Source organism: Corythoichthys intestinalis, chromosome 5 (genome assembly GCF_030265065.1).
Source record: "Corythoichthys intestinalis isolate RoL2023-P3 chromosome 5, ASM3026506v1, whole genome shotgun sequence".
In the NCBI taxonomy this organism is placed as follows: domain Eukaryota; kingdom Metazoa; phylum Chordata; class Actinopteri; order Syngnathiformes; family Syngnathidae; genus Corythoichthys; species Corythoichthys intestinalis.
Genome location: NC_080399.1, coordinates 6971531 through 6989041, shown reverse-complemented (window position 1 = coordinate 6989041; position 17511 = coordinate 6971531). Strand labels below are relative to the sequence as shown.

At 38.6% G+C, this 17511-nt stretch overlaps 1 protein-coding gene across 1 annotated transcript in view; it reads left to right on the top strand.

Annotated features, from left to right (window-relative positions):
* Positions 1-12218: 12218 nt before the first annotated feature.
* The window catches only part of LOC130916483 (endosome/lysosome-associated apoptosis and autophagy regulator family member 2-like), a 58843-nt gene continuing 53550 nt past the window's right edge, over positions 12219-17511 (top strand). The window contains exon 1 of the mRNA XM_057837248.1: positions 12219-12523. Coding sequence (XP_057693231.1) covers positions 12383-12523 — 141 coding nt within the window. The 5' untranslated portion in view covers positions 12219-12382. The remainder of the gene's footprint in view (positions 12524-17511) is intronic.

The following is a 17511-nucleotide window of genomic DNA, read 5'->3' as shown; positions in this document are numbered from 1 at the left end:
ATTGTGCAAGTTCTCCCACTTGAAAATATTAGAGAGGCCTGTAATTGTCAAAATGGGTAAACCTCAACCATGAGAGACATAATGTGGGAAAAAAACAGAAAAGCACATTGTTTGATTTTTAAAGAATTTATTTGCAAATCATGGTGGAAAGTAAGTATTTGGTCAATACCAAAAGTTAATCTCAAAACTTTGTTATGTACCCTTTGTTGGCAATAACGGAGGCCAAACTTTTTCTGTAACTCTTCACGAGCTTTTCACACACCGTTGCTGGTATTTTGGCCCATTCCTCCATGCATATCTCCTCTAGAGCAGTGATGTTTTGGGGCTGTCATTGGGCAACAAGGACTTTCAACTCCCTCCTCACCCCGTGGTGTCAAAATGATCACAAGAACGGTGAGCAAAAATCCCAGAACCACATGGCGGGACCTGGTGAATGACCTACAGAGAAATGGGACCACAGTAACACAATGCGCCGCCAGGGACTCAAATCCTGCACTGCCAGACGTGTCCCCCTGCTGAAGAAAGTACACGTCCAGGCCCGTCTGCGGTTCGCTAGAGAGCATTTGGATGATCCAGAAGAGGACTGGGAGAATGTGTTATGGTCAGGTGAAACCAAAATAGAACATTTTGGTAGAAACACAGGTTGTTTTGTTTGGAGGAAAAAGAATACTGAATTGCACCATACCCACTGTGAAGCATGGGGGTAGAAACATCATGCATAGGGGCTGTTTTTCTGCAAAGGGACCAGGACGACTGATCTGTGTAAAGGAAAGAATGAATGGGGCCATGTATCGAGAGATTTTGAGTGAAAATCTCCTTCCATCAGCAAGGGCATTGAAGATGAGACATGGCTGGGTCTTTCAGCATGACAATGATCCCAAACACACAACAAGGGCAACAAAGGAGTGGCTTCGTATGAAGCATTTCAAGGTCCTGGAGTGGCCTAGCCAGTCTCCAGGTCTTAACCTCATAAAAAATCTGCGGAGGGAGTCGAAAGTCCGTGTTGCCCAGCGACAGCCCCAAAACATCACTGCTCTAGAGGAGATCTGCATGGAGGAATGGGCCAAAATACCAGCAGCAGTGTGTGATAAGCTTGTGAAGAGTTACAGAAAACGTTTGGCCTCCGTGATTGCCAACAAAGGATACATAACAAAGTATTGAGATGAACTTTTGGTATTGACCAGATACTTATTTTCCACCATGATTTGCAAATAAATTCTTTAAATATCAAACAATGTGATTTTCTGTTTTTTTTTTTTTTTTCCACATTCTGTCTCTCATGGTTGAGGTTTACCCATGTTGACAATTACAGGCCTCTCTAATATTTTCAAGTGGGAGAACTTGCACCATTAGTGGTTGACTAAATACTTATTTGCCCCACTGTACATGGCCGTCAATTGCATGGACATGCATGGCTATCAATGGAATTGACTTACTTGGGCACAGTTTGAATGTCAATGGGGAGTAATTGTAAGTTTTTGGTCAAAAATCACAACCACACAGGTTTTTCTGCCATTAAAAATGAACGGGAAATTTGGACGTACATGGCCGTCAATGGCATGGACGTGCATGGCTATCAATGGCATCGACTTACTTGGGCGCCAGTTGAATATCAATGTTCTGTAATGGTAAGTTTTTGGTCAAAAATCATAACCACACAGGTTTTTCTGCCATTGAAAATGAATGGGAAATTTGGACGTACATACATGGCCGTCAATTGCATGGACGTGCGTGCCTGTCAATGGCATTGACTTACTTGCACGCCAGTTGGCTGTCATGGTAAGTGGTCAAAAATCACACGAGCCCATGTTTTCCTGCCATTGAAATGAAATGAGAAATTTTAACGTACCTGGCTGTCAATGGCATCCCATTAGAAATGAATCGGCACGTTTTTGGGGGGGAACCGTAGGTTTTTGCCATATTCTGTATACAACTTTTATGCCCCTTTCGTTCCTGGAATTTTTGATGTGTAAATAATGTGATTTGGTCAAAAAAATTGTAGGACAAGTAGCGCTTTGAATAGGATTTTTTCTTTTTCTTTTCATGGAAAATTTTTGGGGGTCATTCGAAAAATTCTCTGCATCGCACGAGAATTCCGGTCATTTCGATATTCGAACGGTGCTGATCGGTCAAACGGTTCGGGCTGTGCGGTTCACGATGCCATTGACGGCCATGGACGTCCGAATTTCCCATTCTTTTCCAGTGGCATTTACATTGCATTGATGTCCGTGTATACAGATGCCAATGAGGGCTATGCAAGTTAATGCCATTGACGGCCATGTATGTCGATTCTATTGATGCCCATGAACTCGGATTCCGTTGACGCATATGAAAGAGGATGCCATTGACGGTTATGTACGTCCAAATTTCCCATTCATTTCCAACGGCATTTACTTTGCTTAATGCCATTGACGGCTATATATGTCCATTTTATTTATGCCAATGTACTCGGATTCTATTGAAGTATATGTAAGTCGATGCCATTGACGTGCATGTCTGTCCAAATTTCCCATTCATTTCCAATGGCATTTACATTGCATTTACGCTCATGAACACAGATGCCATTGACGTCCATGTATGTCAATTCTATTTATGCCAATGTACTTGGATTCCATTGACGCATATGTAAGTCGATGCCATTGACGTACATGTACGTCCAAATTTCCCATTCATTTCCAACGGCATTTACATTGCATATACGCCCATGTACCCCATTTATGTCGATTCAATTGATGCCAATGTACATGGATTCCATTGAAGTATATGTAAGTCGATGCCATTGACGGTCATGTATGTCCAAATTTCCCATTTATTTCCAATGGCATTTACGCTCATGAACACAGATGCCATTGACGTCCATGTATGTCAATTTTATTTATGCCAATGTACTTGGATTCCATTGACGCATATGTAAGTAGATGCCATTGACGTACATGTACGTCCAAATTTCCCATTAATTTCCAACGGCATTTACATTGCATATACGCCCATGTACCCCATTTATGTCGATTCAATTGATGCCAATGTACATGGATTCCATTGACGCATATGCAAGTCGATGCCATTGACGGTCATGTATGTCCGAATTTCCCATTTATTTTCAAGGGCATTTACATCGCATTGACCCGATATCACCAGGATATGTTTCCAAATTAACAGGAAATGTACTGATATCAATAGGACATGTCCACAAAATGTCCCCAAATTAACAGGAAGTGACCTCATATTGTCTCCGAAATGACTCAAATCAATCTGGAAGGGTTTAAAATCTGTATCTCCCCACAGCAAAGCCCTATAGTATTTTTTCCAGAAATTGCAGGTTGTAGTTATTTGGGACTTACTAAAAATTCAGAAGTATTTGGTTAGAGGTTGACTTGCCTGACTTCCATGCTTGACTTGTGACTAGTCCAGACTGGATGCTGCATTTCTGAGATAGGCTTGATTATAACTGTCTCCACATCTGTGGTCCTTGCCTTGAGTTGCAAAAAAAGATTTCTTTGAAAATAAAACAGCTGGACTGCGAACATCCTCATCTCCAGGCACTTTTCCACTTGTTCCTCGGCAGCTTTGCAATTTGTAGGGCAATCCAGACGCCACCTTTGTCCATCATTCTCTCAGCTTTTCACATTAGGAACATTCCCGACAACCCCTCACTCTGCGTGTCCTCTCAATCACAAGTGTCTTCAATTACCGTCCGATCTGGGGTCACTTGATAACATGCTTACTCTCCACTTGTACAGTGTTAATGAATGATTCATCTGAGCGCCGAAGAAAAGAGGGAAGGTTATGGAGAGGTCACAGATGGTTGAATACGGACGGCGACAAGAGCGCTCCGGTTACGGGCTGACGAGGTAAGCGATAGTCAGAAAGCGAAAGGAGAGGAGTGTCGCTTTTCAATAACAGATGCACATATGTTCATGTAGAAAAGTTACTCAATAGTGTTGATTTAAAAGTCTCAACTCAACTTAAAATGAATGAATGGACATCACTCGCTGCCAATGGCAGCCAATAATTGGATTTGAATGCCACTTCTTGAACTCAACCTCCGACTACATATACAGTGAGTATGCAAATAAGTATTTGAACACCTGAGAAAATCAATGTTAATATTTGGCACAGTACCCTTTGACTACAATTACACAGGTCAAATGTTTCCTGTAACTTTTCACCAGGTTTTGCATAGACTGCAGCAGGGATTTTGCACTACTGCTCCACACAGATCTTCTCTAGATCAATCACGTTTCTGAGCTGTCACTGAGACCAAGGGCGTAGGTTTGCATAGGGACAGTGGCGCCACCAGGGGGTGGCCAGGGGTGGCCACGGCAACCCCTCTAAATTGGTTGGCCACCCCACTGGCCACCCTGCTTGCCAGTATATTGTTAGATTGTTGTAGCATCAGTTATGGATTTCATCCTAAATGAATGCATTTATTTTGTTTTGTTAATGTAGGGCTGTCAAATTTATTGCGTTAACGGGCGGTAATTCATTTTTAAAAAATTAAAAACGCGAAAATATTTATCGCAATTAACGCATTCGCGGTACGACTCATTCACGCATTGCCGCAGACAGCCTACAATGGCGCTGTTTTACTTATATACAGAGATAGGAGGCAGTGTCAAGTGAGTGGAGTAGATACAAGCATTCATTGGGGCCATGTTTTTAATTGGCAAAAGCTTTGTCATCTCTCCCACAGCAACTATAAATATTGTGGGAAGCGACGAGGGGAAGAATGACAGGAGTTTTTCTTAACACCCTGTAGCGTACCCAATGCAGAGAAGATATAGCATTTGCAGCCACCACACACAGTCATGGTTGCACCATTTCCCATTATGCATTTGGGCAGAACAGTTAAGTCGCTACAGTATCATTTACTGAAAGCTCAACAAATTCACTAGATGGCAATATTTAGTCACAATATACACTCACATTTATCCTATAAGAATTAAGTCTTTCTATCCGTGGATCCCTTTCACAGAAAGAATGTTAATAATGTTAATGCCATCTAGTGGATTTATCGTTATAATAAACAAGTACAGTACTTATGTACAGTATGTTGAATGTATATATCCGTCTTGTCTTATCTTTCCATTCCAACAATAATTTACAGAAAAATATGGCATATTTTAGAGATGGTTTGAATTGCGAATAATTACGATTAATTAATTTTTAAGATGTGATTAACTCGATTAAAAATTTTAATTGTTTCACAGCCCTAGTTAAATGTACACCTTATGCCTAATATATACATAACACAATAAAAACAGAATTGTTGTGGAACTCAAAATGTTGACTGGACAGTTATGGACTATGCACATTAAATCATTAGTAACATCAAATATTACACAATACACCAAAGTATATTAGTAGCCGTGTCCTGCAATAATGCAATGCAATGATGCAATAATATAATGAAAACCTGAAATTATGGCTTTTAGTTTTGGCCACCCCAAGATTTTAAGTGGCCCCATCTGGCCACCCCTATGAAAAATTTCTGGAGACGCCACTGCATAGGGACGGTCGGGACATAACACCACCAACTTTAAGGATGCTCAAATTGTCCCCACCAACTTTTAAGCAACCTTATTTGCATTATATAATAAGTCCAGTCGTATATGGCGGAAAACACAGACAAGACTGAAAAAGCAGTTTCTGCTCTTGCACTCCTATTTAAAATAAACTGCTGTATTTTAAGCCAAAACAACTGTTGTGTTTGATAGAACAATGTGTCTTTATGCTGCCATAGCAGATTCATGGTGCATTAAGCCCTCAAACTATTTTTAATTTTTAATTTAATTAATAATTTTAATTTACAGACGTCGCGCTACCGCTTTTGTTTCAACCCAGCCATAAAACGAAGGTAATTAATTATATTTATTCTTCAAAATGTCTGTTGTTTTTAGCTTGGAATCATTAATTGATGTCTCATATTTCGTTTAAAAAAAAAAAAAAAGACTTTAAAAACTTATTCACTCACATATTTTTAACTTATAAAGAAATTATCACAATGAAAAGAATGGTGTCTGTAAAAAAGTCCCGGATATCTACCTCATAACTATCACTTAATTGTATTTTTTTTGTTACTGTCGCATTTTCTTCGATATGTCAGATGATAAATAATCAATCCAAACAAAGAAACATCGAAAAAAAACATTTAAAACGGAAAATATATGAAAAACAACATCTCAACCACTCCTTGATGTCTGCAATTTCTGCATCGCGACCCTTGTTATATTACCATGTTTCACCCATAAAATCCCCCCAAAATCCAGCTGTGGCCTATCACAGCTGTGTCTTGACACTCATCGATACATGCGACATGGAGTTTTTGGATCGAAACAAGGTAAGTACGCGATAATATCTCATTAAAGTTGTGGCGTCTGTAATTCTGCTCTCGCGTGCTCTCACCTCCAGATAGGGTTTTGCTGTTTGGAAAAAGACATTAAAAAAAAAAAAAAAGCCCTCCTGTCCAAAATTTTTCTTCCCCCAGAAAATTGAGATTTTAAGCTTTCCAACGATGTATCACACATGCATATCGGACAGTTTTGAAATTTGGACAATTTGGGGATCTCAGAGCGGAACTTGTCTTCCCATAAGTTGTAAGGATAGAATTGACCCTACATTATGTTCAGACGTACATTTGCTCCCTTTCACTTGCTGGATGTGCTGGTCCATTTTTTTCCACTTCAAAGGCACGTTTGATTGGCTGATGACTAGAACCCCCACATTCACACAATCCCAACAGAAATACATGTCGACATGCTGCCCCTTTGAAGAGGAGGGATATTAAAAGTTTTTTTGGCCAGCAGTCGCCACTTTAAGTAATATAAAAAAGACGTCAATGTTGTGAAGGTGGGGAACACACCACTAATTTTGCAACTGAAAGTCTGGCCTGCATCAGAGTTTGCATAACATTAAACCGTGTGAACTTGCTAACCTGTAAAACTCGAGTAGAAAGCTGCTTAGAGACGTGTCTTGCTGAACTTTTTCTACTGTTAACGTTAATCCAACTGTGCATTTCATGCATTTATACTAGGGCTGTCAAACGATTAAAATTTTTAATCGAGTTAATTACTGCTTAAAAATTAATTAATCGTAATTAATCGCAATTAATCGCAATTCAAACCATCTATAAAATATGCCGTATTTTCCTGTTAATTATATATATATTCTCTAAAATAAATTGTTGGAATGGAAAGATAAGACACAAGATGGATATATACATTCAACATACGGTACATAAAGACTGTAGTGGGCATTTCACTCTACTGTCATTTAAATCTGTCTATGCTGTCCTCACTCCGAAGCGTCTACTTTTTCCAAAGCTAGACAGCTAGTGAACGACGCCTTAATAATTAGACTTCTTCCTTTTTTATTAATAAAATGGCCTCAAACCATTGTCCTCTTTAGACCGTCGTAAAACTACAAAAAGTACACAAGCATTGCATTAGCAACAACGTTAGCTTAGCACGCGATACAGGTTCACTAAACATAAACAAAAAGCGTCTCATACAAAAAATAGAACATTTCGCTTACTAACATAATATGTACATTCTTTACAACAACCATGCTTACGGACAAATCTTGTCCAAGGATCATATAAGCACAACATTATCAGCCCGAGACGTCGTGCAGCCATAATGAACTGGCAAGAAAACAATAAACCATGTCGCAATGCGACCACAAGAGTTCGCTGTTGGACAGCACCAAAAGCCTTGCTGTAAAACTTACCAAAAGGCAGAATACTTTCTGAGCGGGACATGTGCGTTAATAGCGTCAAATATTTTAACGTGATTAATTATAAAAATTAATTACAGCGCGTTAACGTGATAATTTTGACAGCCCTAATATATACCCTAATTAAAATGTATGTATTTCCATCTCTTATCAGTAAAAAAATATTTTTATTTGCAGCCGATGCACCCCCCACAAAAAATATCACAACCACTGAAAATTTCCTTTATATGAAGCAAGCATTTTGAAAAATGACTTTCTCCCATGAAAATAATTTTATTGTGACCTGTTTTCATTTTTACATAGGAACCAGCTATATTTGAGCTACTATATTTGAGAAATGTACCCAATCTGTTTGGTCTTAGTAATGTCCCATCCCCAGCAAAAAGTGTACATGCAGGTTATGCTGTTATAGCGTCCCTACCAATGTTGAGACCAAACCTATGCCCCTGACTGAGACACACGGAGTTTGAGCTTGATCCAAATACTTTCTATTGGGTTTAGGCCTGGAGACTGGCTAGGCCCCTCCAGAACCTTGATATGCTTTTTACGAAGCCACTCCTTGGTTATACTGGCTGTCTTCTTTGGGCCGTTGTCATGTTGGAAGACCCAGTCATGAGCTATTTTCACTGCTCTTACTGAGGGAAAGAGGTTATTCCCCAAAATCTCACAATATCTCACCTCAAATCTCACCTGGTCAGCCTCTCCTTAATACAGTGCAGTCCTCCAGTCCCATGTGAAGAAAAACACCCCCAAAGCATGATGCTACCACCCCCATGGTTCACAGTAGGGATGGTGTTATTGGGATAGTACCTATTATTTGTCTTCCTCCAAACACTAGGGGAGGAATTAAGACTAAAAAATTCAATTTTGATATCATATGTGATATCATCACATGACTTTCTCCCATGACTCCTCTGGATCATCAAAATGGTCATTGGCAAACTTAAAACGGGCCTGGTTTAAGCAGGGGAACCTTCCGTGCCATGCATGATTTTATTCCATGACGCCTTAGTGTATTACCAACAGTAACCTTGGAAATGGTGGACCCAGGTCCTTTCATGTCATTGACCGGCTCCTCCTATGTAGTTATGGACTAATTCCTTACCAGGTAGATCCTGCATGGAGCCCCAGTTCGAGGGAGATAGACAGTCATGTTTAGCTTCTTCCATTTTCTAATAATTGCTCCAACAGTGGATCTTATACAGAGGTGGGTAGTAACGAATTATATGTACTCTGTTACATTGACTTGAGTAACTTTTTGAGAAAGATGTTATTCTAAGAATAGTTTTACTAAGCCATACTTTTTACTTTTACTTGAGTAGATATGTGAAGAAGAAACACTACTCTTACTCCGCTACTTTTGGCTACACAAGAGTCGTTACATTTTTCATTTTCATTTTACATATTAGATTTATTATTTTTTTGCCAGGGATGCCAAGAGTAGCTCTAAAATTAGACTTCGCAACAATAATCACATGACTCCATTACGCCAATCTGACACAAGCTTGCCATTCTATGATCACGCCAGCCTGTTCAATTACATGGTGTCTTTAAAGCACCATAAAAAAAAAAAGTATTTGACTTAGCCGGCTGACCAAAAACATGTCTCGAAAGCGCGGATTTAAACCTCTCTCCCAGTTTTTATTTGGAACTGATTGACCACAGAAAACTGCAGATATAATCCTTATAATTTCATAATATTAACTATGAAGGAAGTATTCACTATTAAAACTAGGAAATATTTTCTCCACTAGAGAGCACTCATGCTCTTTGGACGAATAATGCTTCATTTCTATCTTTTTTTTTTTTTCCTCTCTCGCTGGAATTCAATCATTATTATTATTTTGTGTATTTCTGTATTGGGTTATTGTACTGTATCATAATAACAGTTCATGTTAATAAGTTTGTGCTGAGAGAAAAACATTGTTTAAAAAAAAAAAAAACAGTTACTCACAATGTTACAAATTACTTGAGTATTCTTTTCACAAAATACTTTTTTACCTGTACTCGAGTACTTTTTGGGATGACTACTTTTACTTGAGTAATACTATTTTGAAGTAACACTACTCTTACTTGAGTACATTTTTTGGATACTATACCCACCTCTGATCTTATATCACCAAGCTGCTTGGCAATTGCCCCGTAAGCATGTCTCTTTGGTCTTGACCATGTTAGGAATTGGAGTCTTCCTGATTGTATGGGGTGGACAGGTATATATATGCAGCTAACCGCCTAAAACAGGACATAAAGTCAGACTCAAAAAGTCGACCGCCACTCCACTTATCCGTTGGACTTTTTAAAGGTGAATAACAGGTCTTCGAGGCTTATAATAGGCAGGTGGTGTTCAAATACTTATTTGCAGCAGTATAATACAAATAAATTGTTAAAAAAATCATACACTGTGATTTCTATATTTTTTTTCCTCTAAATTGTCTCTCACAGTGGACAAGCACCTACCATGAAAATTTCAAACCCACCCATCCTTTCTAAGAGGGAGAACTTGCTGAATTGCAGGATGTTCAAATACTTATTTTCCTCACTGTATATGTGGCGGAAAACACTCAGGTGACTAGAAGTTCCGCTCTGAGACGCCCAGTTTGGCCAAATTTCAAAATTGTCCTATATGCATGTGTGATACATCATTGGAAAGTTTAAAATCTGGGGGAAGAAACATTTTGAACAGGAGGGCATTTAAAAAAAAAAAACAACCTTAACCATAACTGGAGCTAAGAGCATGAGAGAGCATATTTAAAGACACCATGATTTTAATGAGATTTTATCACATACTTGTCTTGTTTCGATCCAAAAACTCCTCGTAGCATGTCTCACCGAGTGTCAAGACACAGCTGTGAATGGCCACAGCCGGACTTTTGGGGATTTTATAGGTGAAACACGGTAATATAACAAAGGTGCAATGCAGAAATCGCTGACATCAAGGAGTGGTAGAATTTGTTTTTCAAATATTTTCTCTTTTAAACTTTTTTTCTTTTTTTCCCTTTGTTTAGATCGATTATTTAGCTTCTAAAATATCGGGAAAATGCGTCAGTAACAAAAAAAATACAATTAAGCAATAGTTATGAGGTAGTTATCCGTGACTGTTTTACAGACACCATTTTTTTTTTTTATTGTGATGTACTATGTTTAAAAGTTTAAAATATGCGAGTGAATAATTTTAGGCTGTCGTTTTTTTTTTTTTTTTTTTTTTAAACAAAATATGAGACATCAATTAATGATTCTAATCCAAAAATGATAGACATTTAGAATAATAAATATAATAACTTACCTTCTTTTTATGGCTTGGTTGAAACAAAAGAGGTTACGCGGTGTCTGTAAACTGGGGTCTCCAGGTAAAATGTACAAATTAAAAATGGTTCGGGGCTTAATGCGCCATGAAACTGCTATGGCATCATATAGACAAAATGTTCAATCAACCACAACAGTTCTTTTGGCTTAAAATACAGCTGCTTATGTTAAAGAGGGGTGCAAGAGCAGAAACTGTTTTTTCACCATATACTGTATATTCTGTATACATATATATGTATATATATATATGTATATATATATATATATATATATATATATATATATATATATATATTAAATTAATTTTATTGCTGACACTGCGTTTCGAGGTCATCAACATGTTTTGCCCCCCCACCAAAGTCAAACTCCGCCGATGCTACCACTTCTTGACCTCAACCTCCTATGATTACTATACTTACAATTAACTCATTCACTGCCAACCCTCCCACTTCAAATGAATTAGACGTCTACTATTGACAAACTAATTTAAATTCGCATTATAAGACTAAAAAGCGACATAATTTGAAGGCCATCATTGTCAATGGCACTGAAAGAGTAAATAACACAATATGAGCCCCAATTTCATCACTTTAAAACTTCTTTTTCAACACTGATTTGTTGTGGTTGCGGGGTTTTTCTGACGTCTGGTGGTCAAAGTGAACACTGCAATGCCAAAATTGAGAGAGAAAAAAAAAACGTCAAATTGAGAGCGCTACTAAATGTTCAAACGCTCACGGTAACCGTCTATATAACGTCACGCGTTTTATTCATTTAAAAAAAAATCATGATACAAATATTGTTGCATAGAGTAATGTTTTACCGTGTGTTTTACATTATTGTTTGCGTAAAGATAATTGCTTTTCCTTATCGACGTCACCGAGGCGTCATTCGCTACTGTGGTGAGCCACCGTAGTCAAGTTAGCTACTAAAGAATAACCAATAACACGCTACAATGCGTTAGCGTCTTTGTCATCAAAATAAAACAAAATAAGGGTTTGTCCTAATAAAATAAAAGAGTTTATGAGTATTAAAACATTAAAATATATCTTTTAAAATGACGTAGTAACCATAAACAATCAAACAAAATACCATAGCTAATTTTGAAGAACGAGTGAACGCATCTATTATTTTACGTTGAAAATCCAATTACGGAAGTAGATTTTTATCCTCTCAAATTTGACATACGTGAAGCTCCGCGGGAGAGCGCTATCCGAGGATAATCGCAGGTGGCGAGATTGACAAATTGACAGACGATAGAAAGATGCGTTTGTATGCAATTTAAACAATAAAAATAACCTAACTCGACCCCTTTTATATATCGCCCTCGCTCCTTGGATGATTGACAATGCGCTCGCCGGTTCGTTTCGTCGCCAGCTGGGCTCTGAGCGTCCACATCCAACACATCCTCCTCGTCGTTGTCCTTTTCTTCTTCTGCTCCACTTTGACATTGATTGACGGGGCCGACAATAAGCGACCCTGCACGGAGGTGAGAGATGCACGCTTAATTCAAGCTTAATTCCTTACTCGTTTCGTTCTTAATTGCTGCTTGTGCACTGATTGGGCCGGGGGTGACGTTCAATGTCCTCTGGGGAAAACACATTTCCGGTTTCGTGAGGATAATTCATCACAACACAGGGTCGTTCAAACTTTTTTCTGCCAAAAAAGTCTTTTTGACGTTCAACAATTACATTCACTGTGGTGGCTTGACTTGGGGGATTGATTAATTTCCGTGTCTGCGTTTGTAAATCATATCTCTTCTATTTAAATTGATTTTTTTTGTGCGTTTCAATTAATGTGTTTGCTATTAGTAGCTTTGCGGACAATATTTTCAAATTCAAATGGGTCTAAAAGGACATCTAAACTATGCATTTTGATTGGATATTAGAAAAGTTGTTATGTCACCAGTGTTTTAAGTAGTGATGTATCTAGGGGAGTGACAAAATATCGAAATGGAGATACAGTAATTCCTCGTTTTTCGCGGTTAATGGGGACCAGAACCCGCCGCGATAAATGCAAAACCGCGAAGGAGCGCCCCCAGAACAACAACAACAAAAATTTTTAAATTGTTTTTGTGTGTGTTCAATGTACTTATTCAGATTTAGCATTGGCAAGAGATACCTATAAGACATGTTTTTTTTCTTCACTTTTTATATATATAAATATTTGTATACCGTGATACTTTGCATCCCAAAAGGTTATCGATATGCTCACGCCAAGAATCGAGATATTGTTTTAAAATGTGTCAATGTTTAGAAATAAAAAGGAACAAACAATTTGCTACCAACATCTTCCACTATGTTCGTGTCTTAATTAACTCTCTATTGGCGGCGCTCAACGCCCAATCCATTAAGACTGGGAAGAGCGAATGAAAGTTGGGTCATTTAAAACCAGAGCATCCACAGTCACTCTTTCCGTTTTCGGGACATTTACATATCACTTTCTGTTCATTTTAGGGCATATACATCTCTTTTCCTGTTGAGTTTGAGTCACAGCTGTTAAGGTCCGTAAATGCGGAAAATAAGATAGGACCCAAGAGTAGACAACAACCAAGGGGAAGCGATCAAGGCTTTAATAAATACAATCAAAATAAACGTGATCACTGAAAAGAGGGAATAACAAAACAATAAGTCAACAAAAATGCATTCAATACCTGCTCAAGATAGAGGGGGCTGACGAACAAACTGGCAAAAACAAAGCGACTTGAAAGTATTGGTGTCAAATGACAACCTGAAAGCTAATATCTCGGCACAGTTCTCTTGGATCGCCGCCGATTATATACTACCGTTGATTAGCTGGTATTCGCTGCAGGTGTGTCATCGGGAATGCCCCCACAGCCGGTGTGACAACAGCCTATTCATTTGGGAGATTCCTGGGCCACCTCCTGTTCTATAACACAAAATCAAGAGGAAGTAACCCGTAAAATGCCCCAAAATCAATAGTGACTCATAAAATGCCCCAAATTCAACAGGAAGTGACTGAAAATCAACAGGTGATGGCCTAATATTATCTCATGTCCTGGCATTGGCTGCCACTGACGGCCATAGAAGTGGGAGGGGCCTGTTTAAAGTGGAAGGGGTTCATTTGCTGCCCTTCTCCCTGTTCAAATGTATTGGACGTCTACCAGAGATAAACTTACAGCAAAGGATAGCTTACTTTTCTGTTTATTGGTTGTTATTTAGAATATCCAGAATATCCTCGAATGATTTCCTGATAATCGATAATCATTGTATCGATATATCGTGAGATCATCGTTATCGTGAGCTGTTTATCGCAAATTGTATTGTATCGTGAGGTACCAAGAGGTTCCTACCTCTAGTTGTATAGGTACCGATACTGCACTGAAATGACATCGTATAGGCACGTCCTAAAAAAATAACGTGCCGAATCTGTGCAATATGTACTTTTCGAGATCTGGTTCGTGGATTCTGGATCGTGTGGTCCTTCTGATGTAAATTTAAAGGGGATGTAGCGGCAAAGGGGGTGTGAGACATCAATAGAACCGTTATGTGCCAAGATAACAAATATTGATAAAGTTAACAAAAAAATCAATCACATTAATGAGCAATTATCGAAAATAGATCGAAAATGACGAACATTCCCGAAAGTGTTCCGGAAACAGCCGAATGGGGCGGCGACGTCACTACAAGTGATTGACAGTCGAGGCGGAGCGAGGTGCCATTGTTTTTTAGCGACGAGAGAGTAGCGTTGGGGTTTGTTTGACGAAAACATATAAAAAATTGTTCAAAACTGCTGTGCTATGTGGTGTACAAATAGTTATTTATCAGAATATAGTATCCATGAGTTCCCGAATGCGGAAAAAAAAAGCTGGACTATGCAGACGATGGGTAAAGTTCGTCCGTGCAAGGAGGGCTAATTTTCTAGACACAGCCTCCGGCATGCTTTTCTGTGGTGCGCATTTTCCACCTGAAAGCTTCTCGAACTATGGACAAGTGAAATCGGATTTTGCTAAAAGATCGCTGCTCAAAGGAGATGCGGTGCCGACCATACACGCGCAGCGACCTAAATGTCCCGAGATATCAAAAAAGAGGATGATGACTAGCAAAGGAGGCTAAGGCTAAGGAAAGGAGGGGAGCAGCCAAGCTCGAAATGGCCAGAGTGAGTACTCTTTTATAATGAAAAAAATGTCACGCATTGGATACAGGACTGGACACATGTATACATTATCGTTCGTAAAATATATAGAACAAATCCTCTGATCCCATTCATATTTGTGTCTGTTAGCAGAGCGAAAAGCTATGATAGCGCAATAAATGATAATTATCCTATGCATTCCTTTATTATGCAGTCACGGTGTATCAGCTTCACAAAAAGAAATGCAAAACATATCATTGGTGTTTCCCACACGATCTGCTGCCGATGTTTCATCAGTGTCATTGCTCCCCTCAATGACCGTTTCATTACGCTGCATTGGCGTTGGTTTGGGCTCAAATTGGTAACCTAAAAAACCGATTAAAGCTTCGTAACTCTCCTCGTCACCATTAGATGAACATTCGTTACGTCCTTCTACGTCGGATTCGTCGCTGAAACTAGAAACGAAATTGTCTGCCATCATCGCCGCCATTCAGTATTAAAGCACTGAGCCTTTTTCTTGTTGAAGAAACACCCCTCACTGTCAATTCTGAATTCTCTTTTATTGACAACGAGGGGTGTTTCTTCATGAGGGAATCTGGAATATGTGCAGGACGAACACAATGCATCAGCATAAACAGCTCAAAACACCCCTAATTCTCCCCTCACTAGAAGGAATTCTATTGATGCAGACAGGCGCTGCCCCCCTAGTGGCCGGTGGGACTCTCTTCACTTGTCGTGACGTCACGCACACAATCTGCCAGATCTCGGGCGCCGGTCATTTTAGCTTGACAATCGAGCCAAATTTCTCTCATTTTCTTGTGTGTAATTACACGAAGTGGCATGATATGAATACAAAAGGCATGCGTTTATGGATAAATGATGGAATATTAAAATTTTCCCAGGGCACTACATCCCCTTTAAATGAGTCTATCACTTGTAGATGTCCAATCCATTTGTAGTGGGAGGGTGGCAGACAATGAGTTATGCAGTGTCTGACAAAGCCATGATAGCAATTACTTTGCATTGAAGTGAGTATGCTATTTTTATTAGAAATGTGATTGTGAATGTGATTTTCGATTTTCGGTTAAAAGACCGAAAGTTTACCACAAAATAGTGTGAAGAACTGTATTCCTCTTGTGATGATGCAATCAAAACACGTCTAGAAGCAACTAGCGCTGCAGCTATCGAATATTTTAGTAGTCGATTAATCGATGGACTAGTTAGTTCGAATAATCGAGTAATTGGATAAGGAACATGAAAAATTAAAATACCTGAGCTGAGCCTCAAACGGTATAAAACTTTTTTAAAAAGAGGATCTATCTACAACAAAAGAACATTAGGCTAACTTACATAGAAAACGTCCGCTAGCTTAAATGCTAATAAATGCTAAAGTTTTTTTTTTTTTTTTCCAATGCTCTTAACAAATGGTTCAGACACATATTCCCACAAAAATGGCTAGATATACCTATAAACTAAATTAAGAATGTATTAAAAAAAATATTACCTCAAACAAAAACTTAGCTTACGTTGGTCTTAACAGGGAGCAGTTGGATTCAGCCATGTGAAAAGAGGCAGACCAGAGGGCAGTGTATCCACCCTCATCAATAAAACTAAATGCAAACACTTTCAAAATAAACCATTACAATGCAACTTTAATTAAACAAATACTCGAAGCAACAAAATGTAATTTGAATATTTTTTTCTAATTGAATACTCGAGTTAATAGATTAATCGTTGCAGCACTAGAAGCAACGTTGCCTCTCGTCCCCCGTCACATCGAGTACAGTGCACTTAAGCCCGTATGTGAGGAGTTTGGTGTGTAAATAAGCGAGCAGTATACAAATAAAGTAGTATTTAGATTTGGCTGTCAAACGATTAAATTTTTTAATCGAGTTAATCACAGCTTAAAAATTAATTAATCGGAATTAATCGCAATTCAAACCATCTGTAAAATATGCCATATTTTTCTGTAAATTATTGTTGGAATGGAAAGATAAGACACAAGACGGATGCAAAAAAATAGCTTCGTTAGCTCATTTTTAGCTAGCTCATTTTCTCCGTTTTTTTCATCAGAAATTGGAAAATTGCTCAAACTAAGCTATTTTCTAATGCTGATTTCTAAAGAATGGAAAAAGATACGAACTTACTTTTTTTTCTGCTGGAAGAAGAGAGTCTAATCTTTCTTTTGGTGGGTTCCATGTTTATGTAGCAATAGAACAGAATTTTCTGTGGGCCTTGCAAAATCTGTCAAAATCCAGAAAAAACGTCTGGGAGCGAAGGGCCTTGCTTTGGTGAAAATGGGCTGTAACGGTAACGCGGGGATTCTGGGATTGACAAACTAGATCTAACGCCACCGTTACCACTTGTTTTGCTTGTTCTTGA